General features: G+C 46.8%; 1 protein-coding gene across 1 annotated transcript in view; it reads right to left on the bottom strand.

Annotated features, from left to right (window-relative positions):
• Positions 1 to 248: 248 nt before the first annotated feature.
• Positions 249 to 25,493, bottom strand: part of LOC144108595 (uncharacterized) — a 162,880-nt gene continuing 137,635 nt past the window's right edge. The window contains exons 7-8 of the mRNA XM_077641793.1: positions 2,089 to 2,229; positions 249 to 266 (exon numbers count right to left, since the gene is read on the bottom strand). Coding sequence (XP_077497919.1) covers positions 249 to 266; positions 2,089 to 2,229 — 159 coding nt within the window. The remainder of the gene's footprint in view (positions 267 to 2,088; positions 2,230 to 25,493) is intronic.

The following is a 25,493-nucleotide window of genomic DNA, read 5'->3' on the forward strand; positions in this document are numbered from 1 at the left end:
AAGTCTCTGTGATAATACATAACGTCGCCGAAACCTACCAAGACGGGTGCGTAGAGTACCGCGTAATGTAGGAGCCTTTGGGAGGGCGGAGCTCGGTTGGTACATAAACGGTGGAGGCCTTCTGGAGGAACCAGTTAGGACGCAGGTGGTTCATGCAGGCAAAGGAGGATGTTGATGGATGAATGACGGGAATGGCAGAAGGCTCGTGTTAGAGATGAAATCTTACTGCTCCGCACGTGGCTGTGCGCTTAGTGGAAGTTGATGCTCTAGGGCGGAGGCATTGCCCAAAACAGATCACATATTTTGCCAAAGGAGGACTACGCTGCTAACGCCCCTCAAAAATGTTTTTCTGCACTTTTCAACAAAATGAAACTGCTATCAATTTGGAACTTCATTTTTCCGTAACCGCGGTGGCTCAGTGCTAATAATGATCGGCTGCGGACCCGAAAGACTTAGGTTCGAGCCAGGCCGCGGCGGCCTCCATTTGAATGGAGGCGAAAGGCTAGACGCCCGTGTACTCTGCGATGTCAGTGCACGTTGAATAACTTCAGAAAGTCGAAATTATCCAGAGCCGTCCATTATGACGTCTCTCATAGGCCTAGTGGCTTTGAGATGTTAAACTTTATAAACAAAGCCAAACTGCGTTTTTGCAGTGCAGTAGCTATAAAGCTTGATTTCCACAACAATGCCTGGTGGTTAACGTTTATCTAATTTCTTTACAAGGTCTCACTGGAACATCGAAGAAAAGCTTACACCACATGATTTAGCCCATGGGTCACGTACAAAGGCTCGTATGAGGGTTAACATCACGCCGCAAAAAAATCTTCACCACGAGAAACCCCAAGGCAGCTAGCTCGACAACCTTGTTGCTGCCAGCACTCTCTAGTAGAAGCTGCAAAAGCACAACCTAGTTGACTGGTGTCTTCAATAATATTACTTTCACCGCATCAACATGGCGCTCCAGTGAGAACGCGTTGAACTGGCAAGACTAAACGCAGACACAAGGGTGTACGAAAGCTGCCCGTTCAATAATTACGTTTTTGGTTTTACATCATACAAACGTATAATGATGGTATTAGAAAAATATTTTATAGGAGTCTTTGGAAACACTTTTACAGCTTACGAAACTTATAATTTTAGAACAGTGCTCTGTCCAAATATGAGCCCCATGTTTTTATGTCTACATATTTTTGACGCCAAAAGAGCAGGCTTACACAGAACTCTGCTGAGATCCACTATTCATGCCGCCCCCGCCCCCAAGGAATAGTGGTGATGCAGGTCACTTATAGCCTTTCTAGCACTGACGAGTCAGTTCGTGCTTGCCATTATTCTCTGAAAAATTCAGTTTTGAAATAAGTGTCTTGGCTACACACCGTTCTATATGAGTAATGCTGACTTAGAAAACCTCGCGACCACTGTGCTTTCGTATGCGCCGATGAGGAGTATTTATTGGTGTAGTAATGGTTTGTAACTTTTTTGCTAAAGGAAAGATAATTTTCAGTGCTATCTATGTCGGGAACGCGCATTTTATCCCGAATTCCACACGCTTCCTTTGACTGAGAAAAGAAATGAATACAAAACGTGTGCCGAAAGGTCACAACACATCTACGTCGCGTGGAGTCCTGTACATAAATCGCGATCCAAGAAAATCAAACCTTTCAGAAAATCAATCAAAGCAAAAGTATTTTGGCATACTTCTATGTCATTCATGAGCGGAATTATAGCAGATAATCGAGCCAGTATTATATGAATAGGTTTCCGCATGGTTAAATAGCAATCTCATCAATACTTCCAGCGATGTGTTATAGTTATGGCGGTAGTGTGCTTTAAGCCTCTAAATTACTCTACTTATATTAAGTTCCAGCAGATGCTGTTTTTCAACATCGATACTCGTTGGTGTTTTGGGCAGGTTATTTATCCCGCGTTCTGCAGCTACAGTCGCTCCCAAGTATACCGATGAATTGGCGGCCCACGTATAAATATGAGGTGCCCATTACTTAATCCCTATTGCCGCTGAATAAACAAAAGCACGACGCTTGGAGAGATGCAATAAAAACAGCAACAGCAGGTCTCTTTTAAAGTACTCACAGTAATGTCGGAAAGCTCTGGATCCCAGTACCAGCAATCACCGCCCGGTAAAAGCTCTTTTTCACCCGAATCTTTATATCCTCCAGTCGTCGCAATTGTTACAGGCTGGTCCAAAAAGTTGTTTAGTGCAATCGAAAAATCCTGCATGAAAAGAAAACAAAATGCATTTGACAGTAATGCACCACACTCTGAGACAACTAATTTCATCTAATAGTGTACATTCCAGCTAGTAGAGTACATCCATCGAATTGGTCGACCTTCCTAATAACAGTTAATGCATGCTACCCTCTATTAAAAGGGAAAAATTTCTGGAATGTTCTTTTATAAATAAACTTAAGCGTATCGCACAGTAGAGTTCATTAGAGGAGATATCTAGTAAGTATTCGGTTGGTGAGCCAGAATTCACAATGCCATAAATTCAGTTATCACCTTTAGGCTTAATATGTCAACTGCAAGTGAAGAACTCTCCAAATGACCCTAAAATAGGCTGGTTGTATGAATGCTGCGGCAGTGTTAACCGCGAAAGCATGCTAATGTCAACTCCCGCAATACTCCTGCTGTCCCTATTATATTTTTATTCCCTCAGAATTTAGTCTTCACCCCTTACGATTGTGGTTGTCTTCTCTTTGCATCAATCGCCATGCCCATTATCATTTAGTTTTTATACCTCGAAGATAATTATAAATCGTGTCAGTTTCTTTTTGTCGCAAAATTTCAGCACAATTTGGTATTTGTTATGTAAATACTTCACGTTTTGCAATAAATTTTCATGAACATTTGGAATATCAGAAAAATTCTTTTAAACACCGCGAAACTTATAATCATTAGGAAGTTATCGTTTATTTGTGGCAAGAAGACTGTCTGTCTAGACCATACAAAAATTTATGCATGCGAGGTGGACATTTCAGCGTTCATAATATACCACAAGCCTTTCCTTTAGCACAACTTCTCTTCAGGAAATATCCTTAAGCACATTTCTTGGATTCACATTCCCTGCTCGGCTGCAAAATAAAAATACAGTACAGCAGCAAATTTTAACAAATTCATAAGAGAAGATTTTCGTCAAATAAAATTAGCTGGTGCACGCGCCACTCAGAAGTCAGAAAGATTCGCATTTCCACACATGCTTTAGTGCCAGTCGATGAAGAAGACGGGTACCATATGTGATAGGCAAAGAGACTACACGAATTGTCAGAGCAAAAAAAGTGAGAGAATACGAAATAACACCAATATCGAATACGTACATTATATTCGGTAACCGATTGAATTACAATGTTGGCGATTGGAACAACTGCCGCGCGTCCCGCTACGAAAAAGAATAGTGTGCAAAACTGTTTGAAACAGAGCACTGAAATCGGTTATACCATAAGAGAAGAGTGATTGCGTAAACGAAAGAAATAGCTTTATACATGTTACCTTGTTACCAGTGCTTCGGTGCCTTCATGTCTGCAATAACAAAAGTAATCGCATTCGCCATTTCGTGGGTTGTGGTACACCAACAAAATAACTGTGCCTTTAGTCGCACGTATCTTTACTGTATTCGACAACGTGGTTATGGATTCTGGCATAATAATGCATAAAACAAAGAACCAATTATATAGGGCTACAAGCTTTGCTAACATTATAATTTTCAACCATAAGTTTTGTCACGGTCTTGCTTCTGAATTCAAAGTGGTATTCAAGAGGTGCCATTTTTCGCGTGATTTCAAAAAAGCAATCAGCAATCCTACAGATATTAAATAAATAATGACCACCCTTTTTTTCTCAATGGGATATTGTTACGTTACAGAGTCGCGACGCGAAGAGGACAGTTGACGACAACGAGGATGCTGCAGCTAGTGCTTTAGAGACTTGCGTTTGGTATGCCTTCTCTATGCGGCCTCTCGTGACTTCTGCCAAACTAACCAGGTAATATTTGGTGGTGGTGCCACGGTCTACATCATGCCATGGAGATCCATAGTGGTCGTCAGATTGGATCCACAACTGTGCCGTCTGACGCACCTCCAGCCTCAGTGTCACCCCCAGCGGCGACCGTTATCGAGGCACAGCCTCGCGACCCGGGCATCTTTTGTGACGCCGATTACGTCGATGTTGAAGACTGACTCATCATGTATGAGCGTGGGAGTAAGCACAACCACTGGGACGCGACCCTCGTGCTTGCTAAGGTGATCATCTATTTGGCGGGCACGGCGCGCGTCTGATTTTAAACTTATGAGGAAGACGTTACGTCTTGGAACACTTGTAAGCAGAAGCTCCTGGCCTTTTTGCAAGCCAGTAGACGATATGCCAAATGCGCAGGGCCGCCTCTTGGCGCTCTGAGAACTAGGCCCGCCATGTTGATTCGGCAGAGAAAGCGCCAGAGTTGGGTTGAAACGGCTGCGTGATTTTTTTTTAAAACGTGAAATGGCAATGCGCTAAGTTGTTCACTCTGAGAGGACGCTACAATGCATGCGGGAAGCAGGTACGTTTCAGCTTCTTGCTTATTTAATCATTCTTGCTTTGTGCCAAGGCTTCAGAATACCAAATTCCACGCAAGATAACATGCATAAGAACGCCGACGCAGCTTTCGCTTTCTCAGTTGTCACAAATATTTATGGTGATCTGCATTTAAATTAGTACGCATCAGAGTCTTTGTTCTTTCTGGACAAAATGTGAAGCCTATTTCGAGCATTTACTAGCTTTCCAATAGCTCATAGCCGTTGGATGTGAACAATACTACGCCGACTTGAACAACGTAATATAGGAGGCAAATTTTTTTCAGCCGACCTACGCCTATGTTGCCCAAGCCAGTAGTCCAGTCGCGAAAAAACGCATTCATTAATTTGCAGGCATACAGTGGCCATGGGCACTCAGTGCGCTCGACCTACAAACCTCGATCACTAATGCCAAGGCGAGCTAAGTTCACTCAAGCATATGCTGATTACTGCTTAGATTTTTACGTCTTCTGTCTAGCTTTTACCATGGTCAATTTATTTCAGAAGGGCTAGGAAGCTCTGTAGACCTTTCAGCTGTTGCAAGGTGCCACGTACTGTTTTCTTCTAATGTCGTGCGATCGCGCCTGCATTTGATGACTGCTAATGTGCCTTCCTGATGTAATACAGACTGTTGATGAAAAGTGAGGTTTGAGTGTTTTATTTTTTTTTTTCAGGATTCCTGCAATCGATATCCTCGGCGAAAAAAAATTGTTAATTTTTTAAAGTTGTGTAGATACATCTTACTGTGAAGGAAGCATATGAATATAAAATTTAGCAATTATACGTTCGGCAGTGCACTGAAAACGCTTGAGGCCGTATGATTTTGTCACCGTTGTGGCAAGCTGCAAAAGCTTGCTCTGCGCCAAAGCCATTTTTCCAGTGTTTGGAGCAAGCCACTTGAGTGTCGGAAGCATCCAAACATGCGAATTTAGTACCAGCATGCACAGCTTGGCTACGATTTCGAGTCCATGCATGCACCTGCTTCTGTACGCTCTTCCTCTAATAACAAGAGCCATACCAGAAGGGAAGGATCCGCGCTACCGTCAATGCTGTTGTGTAAAGAGGAACTCAGGATCACTCAAGCTATCTATAGCACTTTTTCTGGCTTTCCTAAGAATATTTTGATTTATCTATTCGTATAATTTCTTCCTGTTGATATCGGCCGCTAATAGCGCATTTAACACTCCAACTGTTCAGCGAGGCGTATGCATCGTTGAATCAACCCTAGCAACGGCGCCTTGCTTTGAAACGTTGAAAACCGCGGATGTACATTGAACATTGCAGTAAAAAGAGTGGCATTGCGCAGCTGGCCGAGGATCTTGTGTTATCATATCGCAACGCGAACGCGATAATTCACACTTCAACAGAAGGTGGTTAATACATCTGCGCACTCAGCGCAAAATAACCACTCCTTACCCTACCAGATTAATTTGCGTCCACTTGAAAATAAACTTGCGGTGATAATGCGGGACGCTTGAAGCGGAGCCTAAGTTCGCGCATAAAACGGCAACGTTACACAGTTTCGCTTTCCAGCCCAGTTCCCGGATCCAGTTCCTGCCATGAGCAGCACCAAACTTCAAGCAACGCTGAGGACGCACTAGGGACATGCTGGTGTTGCCTGAAAGGATATGGGTAATTCCACGCCAAACGTCCCAGACTTTGCGCTCGACCATCTACAATTTCTCCAAAAAAATTCATGGACATTTATCCTAATGTGCGTAATCAAAGCCTGAAATATTTTTGTAGAAAAACGTTTAATCTTGAGGTGACGACAGCTTAAAATTTAGAGCATGCGAGAAACGAGGCACTGCTCAATAACTAATAAAAACTCAAATTTTAAGAAAATACTTCCCAATATTTTTCATTGACATTTGCACAGATTGTGGCTTTCGATAAAATTCTAACCATGCAGTTTACAGGGCATAAATACATTAAAAAATCGCAACAAAGAATGCAAATGTGCCATTTTTTCGTTTTTTGTTTAAAATATTCACTTGCTGTAGAAAATTGGGAAAAAACTTTTGTTTCTCCAGATGTCGAGTACCTATAACAAATATCACAGGTGATGCAACTGCGTACATCCCACATAAAAACGTCCTATGGGCGTCTGCGGAAAAAGCTATGTCCGTCTATGGCCTTTTATGAACGTCTATAAGCACCCATAGAGGTGCTTATTGCCAGCTATTGAAAAATCTATGCCACTAAAGCTATAGCTACGGAACCATACAATTGTCTTAACCTCTCTATAGAAAAATATATCAGCCTGTATATACAGCTATACACAGAAATAGGAAAGGTTTATAGCTATCTGGGCCAAAATCCTATAGCCGGCCATAGCACATTTTTGTATGGGATTAAAGTAAAAAAAAACAAATTTGTAAAAAGTACGTTTTGAACCGAAAACACTCGTTAATTTCACACTGAGATGTTCCAAGTTAAATTACAAAAAATAGGAGCTTACGTAAAAGAGTCAATTTACTTTCATTTCTGAAATTTTTATTGAGGTAATTTGTGTTTAAAGCAAGAAAAGACTTTTTGAAGTTGAGCTCTCGCGCCGTAGGTTACGTCGCCTCTTATTGCTTCTACACCGCAGAGCCCGACATTGCCGACACTGTGGCCAGACGAAATGTAGAGTTCTTGTTCTTAATTGAGGTTTGCACTACAGGCAAGGATGGGAACGTTGATCAGTCGAACAGGTATTCGTCTAACGCTGCCGGGGTGGCACAAGCCCAAGTGAGCTGGTTGTTCGGTGTGGTTTTGTCACAGTCATTCTTTTCAGCGCCATCACAGACGTGAGCACCCCCATAAGCGCTTGGGAGACGCCGATCTGGAAATTACCAGAACGATCCGGTGTTGAAACAATACGCGACGCCGCAGCACCATGTAGTACCTTACCCTTATGGCTGTCAGAGGATCATGCCCGACTGTTTCTGATGTGATGTCTTGGTTGTATTTTATTTAATCAGTGCAAGTTATGCATTAATACTCCAGCGAAAACGATTAGCTGACCACCTTCATGCGAGCGAGGCATCTACGGGCGAGCGGGCCGCGTTCACCGCCAGCGCGTCTCGCGTTACTCGACGCAGCGGTGAGCAGGAGGCGCGCGCTCTCCACGCTGGGCTACTGACCCTAAAGACGCGGGTTCGATCCAGGCCGCGGCAGTCGAATTTCGATGGAGGCGAAATTTGAGAGGCCCGTGCGCTGTGCGGTGTCAGTGCACGTTAAAGAACCCCAGGTGGTCGAAATTTCCGGAGCCCTTCACTTCGGCGTCCCTCATAGCCTGAGTCGCTTTGGAATGTTAAACCCCCATAAGCCATAAAGCATTAACCATAAGTAAAGCACTTGTGGTACGTGCTCATTTCTCCTCGTGGTCCATGCGAAACAGCACACTGAATACCCTTGTTTTTCTTCTCTTGGATGCACCTCACCAAAGAGCGTCTTTTCGAACTTCAATACCGAATACGATCTCGTCCATTGCATACCATCCGCCGAATGTCACGCGATATCTTCTTTAGCTCCAGCCCTAAAAATGTACGGCAAGGCACGACCGCAAACGGAAGGTGTTATTCTATTGTTATCTGGCCATAAGCGTCATTCCATGCTAGGTGCCGCGTTCTGCGGTGAAGAGGCGTTAAGAAACGACGTAAATTTCGGCGCGAAAGCTCAAATTCAAAAGTTATTCTTTCGCTTTAGACGAAAATTACCTCGATAAAATTTACAGAAATTAAAGAAAATATAACTGTTCTACGTAACCCGCAATTGTTTGAATTTCTACTTGGACAACCTAAGGGTGAAATTAACGAGTGTTTTGGCTCAAAACGCACTTTCTGCAAATTTAGTATTTTTTTTTTACTTTGATGTACGCAGTCTGTTCACCTGTAACATTTGCTTAGGTACTATACATTTAGAGGAACTAAACGGCTATTTCCGAATTTCTGAGCACAAGTGGATATTCAAAACAAAAAAATGACAAAATGGCACATTGTCATAATTTGTTGCGATTTAAAAAGAAATATTTATGTCCAATAAAGCTGCATGCTCCTGATTATATCGAAAGCCAGGAACTGTGCAAATGTCAATGAAAAATTTGGAAGTGCTTGGTAAAAACTTGGATTTTTTTATTATTTATTGACCATTGCCTGGTTTCTTGCCTTTTATAATATTAAAACTGCCCTAAGCTCACCAATACCTTTTTCTGGGCAAAAATATTTCAGGCTTTGATTACGCGCATTAGGATAAGTTTTCACGAATTTTATTGAACAAATTGGAGATGGTCGAGCGCTACGTCTAAGACGTTTGGCGTGGAATGACCTATATACATTTGGTAAACGATTTGCAGTGAAAGCAGTGCAGTGGGTTAAGCATGTCTTTTGAAATTCCTCTTACGAAATTGATGGTAGCTACACCCCTGTCAAGAATAGCAAATGACGCACGAGCTCGACGAGCTCGACCGAACCAAGATAGAAACCGGAAGCCATGGGCGCGGTATTGCCGGAACTGCAAGCAGTTTCGCATATTGTCTAAGACCTCGCTTCTCGAGCTCAGTCGTCCACCGAGTCTTATCTTTCCTACATTCAGGACTTCCTCGATCTCAGCTGTAAAGCAGACCGCGCCATGTCAGAGACCGACAAGGTTGCAGATACATTAAAGGGCATAGCTGATGACACATTTAACCTGCTCCTCTGCAAAGATTGCGCAAAGGTCGACTCCGTCCTCCAGGTATGCCGGCAGTTTGAGCAAGCCAAACACCGCCGCATTGCTCCCTGTTTCGACAGACTTCCGAACACGGCGGCTACATTTTCCTGCAATGGCCTGCCAACACTGCAACAGCCGTCCCATCCTGCAAATATAACCCTAATAGTACGGAGAGAACTGGAGGCTATGCCTCCCGTCACCTTCGCCCCTCAGCCGGCCGACGTTATGATTGCTCTTATTCAGGCAGTCACTCGAAAGGAGTTCGCGAACGCGGGTCTCAATTCGGGCCTGCCCTCTTCGTTGCCCTCTACACTAACCTTAGCTCAAATGGTTGCTGGTGCTTCATCGACTCCGGCCATTCCGCCGCGTCACCGCCACCGGAATCCTGCGGATTGACGCACCTCGGACGACCGGCCAACCTGCTTCACCTGCTCGCGTGTCAGCCGCATTTCCCGCCACGGTCGCAGCCGTTGATTTTCGCCACCTCACCCTAGCTCTAATTACGATCGTCCTGCCGACTACGGACTTACGTTTAATTACGATCGCCGTACCAGCTACGGACCTAGCTCTAATTACAATCGTTGTGCTGGCTACGGACCGCGCCAGACAGATCTCGTTCCGAGTTCTAACACGCCAGAGACACTCCAACTGCGCACAGGTCCAGCCGTTCGTCTTCACCTCTGGTCTGCCGCTTCCGTTCGCCGCTATTTCAACGCCCGTCCAGTCCACCCTTACCCAGCCCTCATTCGGAAAACTAACCAATGCAGCTCCTCCAGGTGACGCTGCATTGACGACCCGGCCCGAAAATCCTCTCCTGACCCTAGCTCCTCACCGCAAACTTCTTGATATCGGCCTGGAAGGTGCACCAGTTACCGCGCTGATGGACACTGGGGCCTAAATTTTTGGCTTGAGCTCCTCCTTTCGCCATCGTCTGAAGAAGGTTGTGACGCCCGCCGTATCATCAGCCGTTCGTGTCCCTGGCTGTCCTCCATCACTGCCCCCACGATGTTATCAACGGCATCGAATTTTTAACGACCCACGCGGCGCTAACTGATTGTTCCAATGGCCTTCGTTTGTAACTGCTGCTATCCTCTGAAAGCGCCGATGCCATGCCGCCCCGCTTACGTGCCTTTATTTACTCGCCTGTCGCGTGATGCTGCAGTAGATATTCCAATGTCTCCGGTTCTCCCCTTTCCTGATGGTGCGTACATCACTTGCCAATTCATGGACGATGTCTGTCAGCGTAACGTCATCCTTGCCCACACCGTGCTGGTAGTGACCTGTAACCGCAGCTACCTCCCGATTGTGAACTTCGCCCTCTCTGCCCAAGTTTTAACATGTGGCATCGGGCTCACTGAACTGTTTCCTTTGTCCTGTTTCAGCTCTTGCGGTTGAGCCTCAGTCTGGCCTCGATAACCCACACTCGGCTGCTTCACGGCCGGACCTTACTTCTGCAATGATCGCGGCGGATTTGCCACTGGACCACGCAAGCGCACTCTACAGCATTTTAGTTTCCTACATTGACGGCTTCCATTTCGGAAATCGTCCACTCGGCCAAACTACTTTCGTGACCCATTCAAAAAATGCGGGCGATGTCAGCGCCATATATATTATGCCCTATCGTGTCTTCCTTCCTGAGTGGCACACAATCCAGACAGAGGTGAACAACATGCAGGTGAACAACATTATCAAGCTTTCTAGCAGTCCTCGGGCGTTCAATGTGGCCTTTGTCTACAAGAAAGATGGCATTTGGTGCTTTTGTGTCGACTAACGTCATCTTCCGAAAATTGATGACGCTCCCGAATGCCTACACGGTGCCAGATATTCTTCTTCTATTGATTCAGGCTACTGGCAAATTGCTATTGACGAACGGGAGGTGATAAATCTACCTTTGACACTCCCAATGGCCTCTGCCAATTCAAAATCATGACTTCCGGCATCTGCAACGCTCCTGCCACTTTCGAGCGCATCATGAACTCGCTCCTGCATGGCTTCAAATGGATGACGTGTTTGTGCTGCCTAGATGGCGTTGTCGTTTCCTAACCAAGACTTGAAAGTCACCTACACTGTCGTTCTAACATCCTTGCCGTCTTCCGCCACGCCGGTCTCCAATGAACTCAGGAAGTGCAGCTTCGGTCAGCACGAAATTAAGGTTTTCGGCGTGTTGATTGATGCTTCTGGTGTCAAGCCCGACCAAGACAGTTCGTGTCGTTCGCGATTTCCCCACCCCCCGTTCCTGAAGCAATGTGCGAAGTTTTCTCGGGCTGTGCTCGCGCCGATTTAATCCGAATATCGCAGAGAGGGCCCGTCGCCTTACCACCCTCCAGAAGAAGGATGTGCCTTTCTCCTGGGGCCTTTGCAAAGCTCACGGCTTCACCGCACTTGATGCGGCCCTCACTGCTCCACGTGTGCCGGCCCATTTCAACCCTGCTCCGTCTACGGAACTTTGCAGAGACGCCAGTGGCCACTGTATTGACGCCATACTTGCGCAGCTCCGGCACGACCACTATTGCGTCATTGCCTACGTCAGCCACCTGCTATCTCCTCCGAACATAACTATTCCATCACTTAGCGGGAGTGCCTTGAACTTTTTTGGGCGTTAGTAAAATTCCGCCCTTATTTTTTGGGGAGCCCTTCTTCGTAATTACGCACCACCATGCCTTGTGTTCGCTGTCCTTTCTTAAGGACCCCACAGGCCGACTGGGTCGCTGAGCCTTGCGCTTAGAGGAATACACATTTAGTGTTGTCTAAAAGTCCAGCCAGCTGCACCAAGGCGCTGACTGTTTGACCATCCTGTTGATCCATCTGATTTCCACAACCGTGGTAGCGACGATTGTGTTTTGTCCGTCTCGTACTTTCTACATATCGGCAACGAGCAGCACCGTGATCCATCGCTGCGCCTCATAATCGACCGCCTTGAAAGGGGCCCTTCAGATCCTGCCTTCAGGCTATTAGTGGTGCAGCACGACCCTCTGTATCGCGCAATACGCACCTTGATGACGCATACCTCTTGTTCGGCGTCTCGACGCATCTCCGCCCCACAGTCTTTGCCCACCTCCATGACATTCCTACAGCAGGGCACCTTAGAGTGTCACACACGCACGACAGCATACGCCGGCGGTTTTTGTGGCCTAGCCTTTACCGCTCTGTCCGCGGTTACGTTGCTGTCTGCGATCAATGTCTGCCGGAAAACGCCCCCGTTTCTCCCTACTTGCCAGCTCTAGCCCATCGAGACTACGACTGATCGCATTTTCTGTGTTGGTCGCGATCTGCTTGGTCATTTTCCCACATCAACTTCCAGGATAAGTTCATAGCCGTTGCGACCGATTACCCTACCCGGTACGTTATAACGCGCGTTATCCCGACCAGCTCTGCCTCCGATGTCATTCACAGTACCTCTTGCAGGGCTAGTTGGTGTAACATTGTGTAACAAAATTAAAAACAGCACTAATTTTGACACAAAACACACAGAAAGACCCGACAGGACATAGCCCGAAGAGGGTGAATGCATGCGGATTTCTTACATGGTAAAAAAAAGAAAAAAGGAAAAAAAGAGAGAGAAGAAAACCAACACCAAAAACCACACATTCAAACCAAACCTACTCATTACCGCGTATTATTTACCAATCTATACTCGCTTTCTCGTAGGGAGATAGAAGTGGTGCTGACGCACATGTCACCTCTCTCTTTGATAAAAAAGGCTTCCGCCAGTTCCCGAGCTAATCTATCTTTGCTTCTAGCTAGAAATTTATTCTCGCCAAGTCGTGGTTCACAGATTTTTTGTTTTTATCAATGCAGGAGCGGCAATGGGCGGGTAGTATTTCCGACGAATTTGATGCGTTCCCTAACGACCTTTTATGCTCCCCTGCACGCTCGTTTAAGCAGCGTCCAGTCTGGCCAACGTACACCTTGCCACATGCAAGGAGGATCTCGCAGACCGCTCCCGTGGCACACCTTACGTAGGGCTTCGAAAGCGTTTTTCAACACCCAGATTTAGCCTTGGCATCGCTGCTAACCTTGGGGCACATCTTGGCCAAATTGCATGGGGCGGAGAGCACCATGGGGACTCCGTACTTGTTGCCAACTCGTTTTAAATTGTGGGACCCCTTTCGCTTACCCTTAAGTTTTTGCAGCAGTGCCTCGGTCACGGCATTCAAGACGTTGTTAGGGAACCCTGCTTTACGCAGTCTATTCACCTCACCCTGGAAGCTCGCCCGCATCCAATGAGGGCACGACTTGAGGAGTGCTGATTCCATAGAAAGGGTGACAATATCCCTTTTAACAGTGTTTGATTGAGCCGAATCGAGCGATAAAAAATCTTTCGTAACCCTAGGAAGGTAGCGCCAGCAAACACTTCCGTCCCCAAGCTTAATGTTAAGGTCCAGAAACTGGAGGCAGTACTGTTCAGGAAGCTCAACTGTGAAAGAGAGCCCCTTCCCTTGTGTGAACATTTCTAAAATTTTCATGGCAGTCTCCTCATAGTGGCCTGTGTCATGTCTCTTTAAAATCACTAAAATTCGTCAACATATCTAAAAATCTTTAGGACAGTTTCATTGTCAGTTAGTGGTGCCGAAATGTTGTCAATGGATGCGAGAAAAAGTTACAGAACACTGGCGCCGCACATGAACCGATGCAAATGCCCCGGCGTTGTGGGAACCGCCGGTTGTCAGACTGGATGAAGGTTGACTGAATATAACACTCTAAAAGAGACGTAAAATTACCCCTACCTTGTTTTTAATTGCAATAGTGGCGCTTGCTTGTCTACACTGTCGAACAGCAATTAACAGGTCGCTAGGGGCACAGAGTAAAAAGGATCTACAACACCTATAGAGAACGCGTAGCCAATCTCTTCTTCCCTCTCAAACACGCCGGCTACATCGAAGGAATTTTTCGCGTAAAAAGGGTCCGAAACGTGCAAATCCTTTAGGTGCTTAAGCAAGAAGTCGCTGATGTGCTGCTGCCATGTACCTTTCTCACTATGTCCCTAAATGGTGCCTTTGGTTCATGGGTCTTAACCGCAAAGAAGATTGACAGGTTATTCTCAGAAAAGTTCAAAACAGCTCTTGCCAGGCTCTGCAGCTCGAGGGATTTGCACAGGGTAACAGCTTTGCTTTTCGTCCTGGTTGCGGATGGTTTGATTTGCACAAAGTTCTTCGAAATTGCTTGCAAAGCTTTCTCGTTCTAAAGGCCTGAAGGCATTAGAACAAAGTTCCCTTCGTTGTCCGACTGCAGCCGGGACAGGCTGTTATCCTTGCAATATGCGATCACCTTGTCAATCAAGGTTTTCCCTCTCGGAGCAGGTTTCTTCTGGAGTGTGGTGCTTTCTTTTTTTTACCATGTAAGAAATGCGCATGCGTTCACATTCTTCGGGTTATATATATGCAACATGTGGCTTTCAATAAACATAGTTGGAGTCAGCGCCCGTCCTGTCTGGTCTTTCTGTGTGTTTTGTGTGAAAATTAGCGCTGTTTTTACTTTTGTTACACTCCGATGTCATGCCGTCGACTTTCTCCTCCATGACGTCGTCCTGTTTCGACGCGCTCCTCGTCAACTGCTTACAAATTGAGGCCCCTGCTTTTTTTATAAAATGGTCCACGACCTTCTCCGCTCCTGCTCTACCCGTCTCATGTTCACGACGGCCAACCAACCCCAAACAAACGGCCTTACTGAGCGTCCCTTTACTGCACGTTGTAGCATGTATGTAATATAGCCATAAATGACTCCAAAAAACAAAGGGAAATTCTTAACCGCCCCCTAACGGACATGCTGTCTATGTATGTTTCCGACCACGATAGTGAATGGGTCGTCAGTTTACCTTTCGTGACATTCGCCTACAATCCCTCACGCCATAATACCATCGTATACTCTTCTTTCTTCCTGCTCTTCGGCCGCGACCCGCTGCTGCCTTTTGACAGCTTACTGCCTCATGACCCTTCAACCAGCAGTTACGCTTGTGACGCCATTGCTCGTGCTGACGCCCCCCGCCAAATCGCTAGGGATCGTCTCGGCGCTTCTGAGACCGCTAAACAATGCCGTTACGACCTTTATCACCGTGACATTCACTACTCTCTCGGCTCCCTCGTACACTTCTGGCTTTCTGCATGCCGTGCGGGCCTGTGTAAGAAGTTACTCTCTCGTTACGTGTGTCCTTAAAGCGTTTTGTGGCAACTGAGCAATGTTTCCTACGACGCCCCTGCACCCCAACTCTCCTTTCGTGGCGTCCTCCATACAGCTTGTGCACTTCGCCCGTCTTAAACCCTACAACTCTGACCCACCAGCTTAGGAAGCTCAGGGACTGCGCCTTCTTCCGCGAGGCGTAGGGCGTTGTGTTACGGTACGCTGTCTCGAAGCGAAAAGGACGTTGCTTTGTCTGTAGCCAGTCTCGGTTTGTGCTGAACTAGCCCCGAAATAATATTCTTAAATGTTTAATTTATTTAGGCGAGTTTACCTTTTCTTGTTCAGTTAGTGCGGAGGTGTCGAGCTTCTTACCTGTCGTACGACTTTGTTTTTTCTTCGCCGCGTGTGGGATGCGTTTGGCACTTCCCCGCTGCGGGCGAAGTCACCCAGGCCACGCTATCACGGTACTGACACTGACTGAGCTCGATCCGTCCTACATGTCCAAGTAATACTTTCCTATAGTAGCGACTTGGAGGAGAATGTCAGGATAAGACATAATGTCACTGACCTGAGAGAGCGTAATCAAATTAACTGTATACTGAGACACCAGTTTCTGGGACAAACCACGCTTGCGGATGGGCGCCTTGAACAATACAAAGTCGACAGGCAGATAGCAGACATCCATAGGTCGTCGATCGTAGCACTGCGTAGAGCGGTGCACTGAGAGCAGGGCGCGCAGCCAACGAGCGTCTTCAGCCCGGCAGAGGGTGCCTGAAATAGAAAACTCAGCGTCGAGAGAGAAAAGTAAGCTGGTGTCGAGGAAACTTCCAGGCGGAGGGGCATAAAGAAGGAAACACGGCCTGTAAGCAGTTATTTCATGCCTGCAGGTTTTAAGGCGTTCTGTAGCGAAAAGAAGCACGTCGTCTCAATTCATATTACGGGACTCGACATACATCTCAAGCATGTTCGTTAGTGTCCAGTAAGTAGTCAAGGAAGCCATTCGTGGTGTCCTAGTGTGTTAAGTGACAGCAATGCCTAGAGCATAGGTTGTACAATGTCTTCCACGTCTGCCAAAAACCGACGGCCACCATAACTGATAATTACTTGCCGAGGTGCACGACCGAAAACGATAGCATGGAAAATAGAGAGATATCAACAGCTGTGGCAAAAGATTTGCCGCAGTTTCAGAGTTACGCGCGAGATAACCTGCGCATACTGTGACCTAACGGTTACCATTGGACGAGTGGATAAATGAGCTTAGAAAGTTAAAACCCACTTGCTTGTAGTAGGTGCTTGGAGGTTCCGCCTCATGTACACATCCCGAAAGAAAAGTTGCTGCAAGTTTGAACAGGTGACGCCTCACACTGTAAGTTACAAAACGCTTAGCCGTAAGGCGCAATTTTTATCAGAAAAAAATGTTCATAAGTGCTGGTGAGGGTTCTGGAAAACCCCACCCACAAAACAAACGAGTGTTAATAGACATTAATTACACATCTTCAGCAAAATATTTTCTGAAGTCCTAAATGAGCGTCGCTATGACTTCTGAAAGATTTCCGAGATCCTGAAAACCTCCTGTAGCCTAGGCTAATGAAACATTATCTGTCAACTATAAGTTGTACATGTTGGCATCTTGTAGTCTTGTAGGTGACATCACAATTAGCTTTAAAAAAGTGTTCTAGATCTTCTGTAGTTGTGGTACCTAAAGCAAGTAGTTGGCGAAGAGAGGTTTCGCTCACCTGTGTACGGGTGTTTTAGCTATTTTTATCTTTGCTAACGTAATGCTGCTAATTTAAAGGCAGCTTACAAAAACTTCCTGTTTTATGCCTCACAAACAATAAGGACTGTGAATAAAAATTTATCTAGGACGCCTGGGAGTCAAAATGTGTGTTATATTGAGGATGTATAAGAAACTTAAAGCTTCGTTATCTCTGGCCTCTCCGGTCTGACATTTGCCCAGTTTTCCTCACATTACAGGCGTGCTATGTACCAGATAATTGGTGCATGACATAACAAAGCAGTTTCTTTTAGAACAAAATGTTGCACATGAAGACTGCAAAATAAACAGCTGTGTAGGCTGATGCAACAATTGTCTGATACCTTGAATTCTAAGTGCAAAGGCACCTTTAATCTGTGGACAACAGACTACATGTCAGGCAAGAGAAACAAGGCGGCATGTCACTATGTTTTCTTGCAGTGGCCAAGGTAGCCGATTTGTGCCTGCGTGAAATAACGAGCGCGTCTATACGAGACTGCACGGTAGCAGAGGCCGAGGAATCAGCCGTTCTTCTACTGGTGGCGGAGGGCTAGAGAAGTGGGCGGTCGCTAACAATACTCACGGGCTCTCAAACAGCCTACCGAAATTGCATTAATGGCAGGGTAAGTCGCGACGCGCTCCGTACACTACTTGCAGCGAGCGAAATAATTAAAAACCTGGAAGAAGAAAACGACAAGACAATACACAAAATTGTGCGATTACCGGGACACACGGGGGTGGCAGGGAACGAAGAATCCGACAGGATACCTCGAGGCTGCACTACTTTTCTATCATCCGAAGAAACCGCGTAACTGGACCCCAGCACCCAAGTAATAGACGGCGATACTACAAAACTATAGAGGCAGAAGAATCCGAAATCCCCCGCCACACAAATCTCTCAACAGAGAGGAAGCTGTCACTTGGAGACAATTACAGACAGGTTCTTACCCAATCCTACACATACCAAACAAAATGCACCTTATGATGTACGCTTAACAAATGTCCCTAGTGCGACGAGAAACTCCCATTATATCACATCAAATGGACCTGTCAAAACAGACTTGGTCCCCAAAATAGAAAACCTGAGCGCGGAGCAATCAGAGAGATTGCTGTCCAGTGACCATCTGGTCAACGAGATCAGCAAGGTCTGGTGCAGCGAGCTCAACGGGCGGCAGGGGCCAGCGAGCCCTGGACTGAGGGCAAGTGACCATTGGTTAAAAGAGGAGGAGCTAAACTGAAGACTCTTTGGGATACAACCAAGCAGAGGATATCTCTGAAGATGCCCAAATAGTTTTCTCTTTCTCCTCACAGACCCTCAAACCAAGCATGCAAGACATCTGTATTTTCTCCGAACTGAAGTCCTATTGTCGCTCATGAGACATCATCCTGAAGTGTCCGTAAAACACCTTTCCCTTCGCCTGCTGCGCATATATAAGTAAGCTGTGCAAACGTGACATATTCGTCAAAGCGAGTGCGAGATGAACGCTTAGCGAAGGAAGACTTTGTGATATAAATGCTGTAATAGTAGAACTACAAATGTGATTGGTTCTCAATGCACGCAGTGTTCTCAGTGCAAAAACAGAGCGAGAAGTAATTTAAAACAAAGAAATTAACATTTTATTTCCTAAAAGAAGCATTACCTGCTACTTAAGAGTAAAAAGTGAAGGGTTGAATCAAAACATATCACAAACGAGCACAAGATAACAAAAAATGGAGGGCGCTTAAGATTTGCCTTTAAGTGTGGAACACGACAGCGTGTTGCAGCGCTGCCAGGGACTCCACGGCCATCGCCTATTTAGCGCAACGCATTTCGCGTTGGACAAATCTTTCCGATTCTCCAGGAGGCCCTCACAACAGGCCCATCCGCCGCCCGAACAGATCACGAGTGGGATGCAGTGACGCTTCTCCCTGAATTGGCCGTTATGATTGTGATTTTAGAGGAAAGGAAAGTCATACTCACTTTCTCGCATATCGCAGGAGACCTCAAACACGCCGTAAGGCAAAAAAGAAAGTTCGAAGTAAAATGCAAAGGCCACAGAGAGAGGGCATAATGGAGGTCTTTGTCTCTGTTGGTGTCGCATTCGTTGACCACAACAGTACACAGACGGGTACATCACAGGTGCTCAGCGATATGGGTTCCATGACATCGCAATGGCTGGCACCTACTTAAAATGTGACGCACACAGGTCCATTCACCGCTGCCTGCCCATCTGAAACCCAAAGTGGTCTGAAGCATATCGGCGATGGTTTGGTTCACGCGCTCAGTCAGTCGTATGGTCTGTGGATGGTATGCAGCTGTCTTCCGATGGCTGGTTTAATGGTAACACAGGATGGCCTGCATCAGTTCCGCCTCCAATGCTGTTTATTTGTCCGCGATGAGCACATCGGGGGCGCCGTGTCACAGAGAATGCAGTCCACGAAAAATTTGGCGACTTCTGCTGCTGTTCCGTTCGGTAGGAGCTTATGCCTCGACTTAACGAACCAAGGAGTCAGTCGCCATGATGATGCACTTAAATCCAGACGTTGACTTAGAGGAAAGGCCAATCAAGTCTATGCCCGTCTCCTGAGAGGGCATTGAGCGGGGTTCAATGGGGTTCTATAATCCTGCTGGTCGGTTGGAAGGGGTCTTCCGTCGCTAACGATCCTGGCAGGTTCTCACATAACGCGCGACATCGGCAGACAGTCGGCGCCAGTAATACTTCTCTTGAATGCGGCAGAGGATGCGAGAAAACCCGAGATGTACAACTTATTTCCAGTCGTTCACTTCGTAAAAGGGCGAATAAAGTATATGCCGATCTGCTGAAAGGGTCTTGAGGGGGGTTCAATGGGGTTCAGAAATCCTGCTGGTCTTGTGGAGGGTTCTTTCGTCGCTTACCATCTCGGCAGGTTTTCACATAATGCGGGACGTCGGCAGACAGTCGGGGCAGAAATACTTGTCTTGAATGCGACAGAACGTGCAAGAAAACCATAGATATCCAGCTGTCGGTTAGCCGCCGCGGTGGCTCAGTGGTTAGGGCGCTCGGCTGCTGATTCAGAGTAGCCTGATTTGAACCCGACCGCAGTGGCCGGTTCTGGTGTGCTGTGCAGGTTAAAGATCCCCATTTGCCGAAATTATTCCGGAATCCTCCACAACGGCACCTCTTTCTTCCTTCTCTCAGTCCCTCCTTTATCTCTTCGCTTATGGCGTTGTTCAGGTGTCCGCCGGGATGCCAGACAGATAACGAGGCATTTCGGTTTCCCAAAAACTTATTTTCAATTTTTTCCAGCTGCCGGCTCGTGGAAGCTGTAGAACTTCTTCGCGGAGACTTGGGGGTAGAATAAGGAGGTAGGCTGTATTGTTCGCTGTTAAGTTCTTCACGAAAACTTCATTCTGTACACAGAAAGATGACCGTCTTCGATTGAACGAGGCGAAGGGTGAAAAACATTGCTTTCCAAATACATTATGAAACATTTTAGATCATGGTCCGAACTTTGCTTCTGTGCAATAGATCTGGAGCTGATGGGTCTCAGGAAGGCGTCCTCATCGTCATCCGGTGGCTGTCCATATACAAGGCTCGTGACAGGCAATCGGCCTCAGAGTGCTGCGTCCGGACTTGTAGACGATGGTGACGTCAAACTGCTGGAGGCGCCGACTCCATCGAGCGAGGCCGCCGAAGAAGTCCTTCACGCTGGCAAGCCAGCACAGTGCATGGTGATCGCTGACCACCTTGAGCGGTCGTCCGTACAGGTAGGGGCGGAAAAGGGGCGTATGGCAAGGCACTCCTCAGTTGACGAATAGTTAGCCTCGGCCTTGGAAAGGGAACGAATAGCCTATGCGATGACTTTCTCAAGCCCTTCGATTTTCTCAACGAGGACGGCGCCTAGGCACATGCTGCTTGCGTCCGTATCAACTTCAGTATCATCGTTTTCATCAAAATGCGCGAGTATCGGTGGGGACCGTAAATGACGCTGAAGTTACTTGAAGGCTTCTGCTTGCTCTGCTTCCCATTTAAATGGCAATTCTGCCTTTGTCACTTCGGTCAGAGGCTCGGTGATGGGCGAAAAGTTCTGGTCAAATTGTCGGCAATATGCGCACAGTCACAGGAATGTGCGCAAAGCTTTCTTATCGGCTGGTGTTGAAAACAGTGCGACAGCAGCCTTTTTGCTGTGGGTCTGGGCATACTCCCTCCTTGCTAAAGATGAGGCCTAGAAACAGCAGCTCTTCATAGGAAAAGTGGCACTTCTATCTTTTCAAGGTTAAGCCGGACAAATTGATTGCCTCTAGTACTGTTCGCAGTCTTTTTAGATGGTCTTCAAATTTTGAGGCGAAGATGACTACGTCATCTAAATATACTAGACAATTATGCCACTTGAGGCCTGCTAGCACCGTATCCATTACTCGCTAAAACGTCACTCGTGTGGAACAGACACCAAATGGCCTCACCTTGAATTCGAAGAGGTCGTCCGGTGTAATAAATGTGGCGTTTTCGCGATCTCTTTCATCAACCTCAATTTGCCAGTAGCCGATCTTGAGATCCATCGATGAGAAATACTTGGCGTTGCAAAGCTGCTCCAATGTGTCGTCGATGCGGGGCAGGGGGTAGACGTCCTACTTTATGTTGTTTAAGCGGCGGTAATCATCGCCAAAATTGAAGTGCAGCGTCTTTCTTCTTCACTAGAACAACCGCTGCTGCTCAAGGACTCTTCGATGGCTGAGTGACGTCGTCGCGAAGTATTTCTTCCACTTGGTCCCGGATGGCTTTCTCTCGGCGACACACGGTAGGGGCTCTGGCGGAGAGGTCTGGCGTGCTTATCGGTTATAATGCGATACTTGGCAATGGGCATTTGTCGGAACTTCGGCGATGAAGTGAAGCATTCACTGTAGCTTCGAAGCAGATTGTGGATCTGCTGCAAGCTGATTTGTGACATCTAAGCCACCCTTAAAATGATTCGTGATGTTGTCCTGCAGTGAAACCAGGAGTCGTATCTGGAGTACCCATGTGTCTCGAATTGGTAACGCATCCCCGACGCCACCCTGGAAGATTTTTCTTTCCTTTCTTCCTTCTTTTTTTCTTATCTTTTTTTCTAATGAAAGTTGTTTCCATCCAGCCATCCATCCCCGACTTTCCGAAGGGGAACGCTGTCGCGTGCAGGTCGAACAGAAGAACAAACAAATCAAAGAAAACAAAAAGAAGGCGTATTTATTATTTATAAAACACACACAAATAAAACACACACTCGACACGCGTACAACACTGCAGATTAAACTAAAGCGTTCACCAGACATTGAGCATCTCAGGTGAAGTGAGGATGCTATGCCGACAGGATGGAACGCGGGCTGATGAACTGCGACGTGTCGCTGGCGTTGCGTCGACTGAAGCGGCGAGAAAGAGCCAGGTAATAGTAGGAGTGGAGAGGATCACGGGGAGACGCCGGTGGTCTCCCGACTACAGCCCTAAAAACTTTGCAGCAGCAGGAGAAGCGTAGCCAGGACCCGCCGACGGTGGCCCGAAACGCCAGAGGCTTAAAGCAGGCTATCCAGGGGTGCATTTAGGCAGCACGGACCATCAATCTATCGGCTGCCACCTCCACACTTGCAAGAAGCGCAAGAGGCTTGCAGCATGGACCCAACGTCCGACGGGTGCCACCTCCACGCTTGAATGACACGTCCTCCGCGGCGCTGTCTCCCTTCACACGAAACGGCCGACGGGTGCCATCTCCACGATTGAATGACATGTCCTCCGCGGTGCTGTCTCCCTTCACACCTCGGTTTTCTGACACGACAGCTCTCCCTTCTTCGTACTCGCCGCGCTCTTCGTCGCCATCACCTGGCACACACCATTCGCACGCGCACACGCGCAATGCCGAGCTGGCACGCGCAGCGCTCCGTGGTCCTACGCACCGCTGTCGCCGCACCGTGTTCACAAATCATCCGAGGATCTTTTGTGCACCTCACATATGCACCCCCCCCCCAACTCCGAAAAAGTGTTTTCCCATAGAAAAAAAAACTGCTGTTGGTGCTCGTGGTAAACGGACAAGCTAGACGTGGCCGAAGCCATCGAAGGCACTTTACGCAGTTGCAAATGGGGGCACAGGGAAACGCGCAGCGAGTGAACGTGCGGTCAAACATTTTACATATAGAAAAATAGAAAATAAAAACCACACAGAACATCAGACACGAACTTTACACACTGCTCTACCACAAAGGTGGAGATGCACACACTAACCAACCCATAACCGGGGACCGCAGGAAGAAGTAAGAAAAGCAACCCACAAACACTACCAGACTGCATTTGCAGAGGTAACCATTGCAAACACCGAATAGTTGCACCGTACATAGGGGCATCACCCTCCGGCAATTTACAAACGACTCATACAATCGACGCCTACGTTTTCGGAGCCCTTGATGTACTCTACACGAAATGTATACTCTTGTAATGTTAAGCTCCAATGCAGCACCTTCATGTTCACGTGATTTGCTTTTGTTAAATATTTCAATAATTTATGGTCAGTCTGAGTGGTGAAGAACGTCCCGTACAGGAATATGTAGAATTTCTCAACAGCCAAGACTACCGCCAAACACTCGCGTTCAGTCGCTGAGTAGCGAGATTCGCGAGGTAACAATTGTCGATTCGCATATGATAACGGGTGGAGGACTCCATCATACTCCTGCGGGAGAACAGCACCTAAGCTGACCTCGGAGGTTTGTGTGCGAAACACGAACTGCTTACTGAGAATTGGAGCTCTTAATACGTGTCTGGAAGTTAACGCCTTCTTGAGCTCGTAAGAAGCGTCTTGCCGCTGTGGTTTCCAAGAGACAAGGTTGCGCTCATTTTTGCGTATCAACTCCACGAACGGTTGGACTTAGTCGGCATAGCCAGGGATGAAATCGCGGTAATATATGGCAAGCTGTAAGAAGGAACGCACTTGCTTCTTAATTTTTGGAAGCTGTACGTTGACAAGCTTTTCCACCACAGTTTCCAACGGTCGGATTGTCCCTTCGTCAAGCTGGTGTCCAAAATATAAGATATCAGTTGCTCCGATTTCCCATTTCTGCGGTTTGATCGTGAGGCCGGCCTCACGAACCCTGCTAAACAACCTCTTTGAAGTCCAAATATGTTGTTCCTAGGAAGAAGTCGCTGCGAGAACATCATCGATATAATGGACGACATTGTCTATGCCCTGTAACAGAACGCGCATAGCCATGAGATTGGATGGAGAACGCTGATTTCGATCTCAAAGCTTCCATCAAGGGTACTTGCCAGTAGCCTTTAGCAAGGTCAGATTTTGTTAAGTACACCTTGGTTCCAACCTCGGTAAATTTTACATCTATTCTCGGAATGGGCTTCGCATCAGGCACAAAAATCACTGATGCGTCGAAAGTCTATGCAAGCGCGATAAGTGTTGTCTTTCTTTTTAATCAAAACCAGGGGGGGGGGAGATGTATGAAGACTTTGAACGTTCAATGACCCCTAATCTTATCATCTTGAACGTTCAATGACCCCTAATCTTATCATCTTGTCTATCTTCTTTTCGGCTACGTCTTTCATGGCAAAAGGTAACTGGTATTGCGGGGTATTCACAACTTCAGAAATCGAGAGCCTGAGTTGACACTCCAATGGATTAGCCTTCCCGGAAATCTCAGATATGATGTCTGCATACGTGTCAAGTAAGCTCCGAATCTCCTGCTGTTTCTCTTCATCGAGCTTGGTGGCAATTTGCACAGCTTCAATTCTTTTACCGTGGTCCGTGCTAAGGGTAATCAGTTGTTGTTCTGAGTCACCTTCTTCGATTACGATGAACGATGATGCCTGCAGGGTCTCATGGGATGCACGCTCTTCTTACCATTTGAATATATTAATGTGGAATAGCTTCTCAGTGTGGCCCAAGTCGATCCATTTATCCGCGTCGTTATTTCTGCCAGAAACCACGAATGGACCTTTCCACTACAAAAAGAGTTTATTGTGGCTGCTCGCCATAAGAATGAGAGCATGATCTCCAAACCTTAAATGCAGCTTCTTGCCGCTCCTATAGTAGTATCTCTTCTAAGGATATTGGGCACGCAAGAAGTTTTGATGTGCCGCTTTCATTTTGCTCGAGACGTTCTCTTAGATCGAGAACGTAACCACGCGTCCTCTTCGTGTCTTTTCCCAGCTCTTCCCATATACAGAGCTCTCTAAAGACTGCGAGCGGTCCTCGCACATGTTGACCAAATAAAAACTCAAACCGACAAAACATCAGACTCGCCTGCGGTACCTCTCTGTATGCGAACAGAAGCGAAGCGATTTAATGATCACATGTTTGGGGCTGCTCCTGTTCCGCAGCATCTGCTTGAATGTGCTATTAATTTTCTCGAGCATCCCATTGTGCAATAGATGGTAAGGTGT

This window comes from Amblyomma americanum, chromosome 10 (genome assembly GCF_052857255.1).
Source record: "Amblyomma americanum isolate KBUSLIRL-KWMA chromosome 10, ASM5285725v1, whole genome shotgun sequence".
Classification (NCBI taxonomy): Eukaryota; Metazoa; Arthropoda; class Arachnida; order Ixodida; family Ixodidae; genus Amblyomma; species Amblyomma americanum.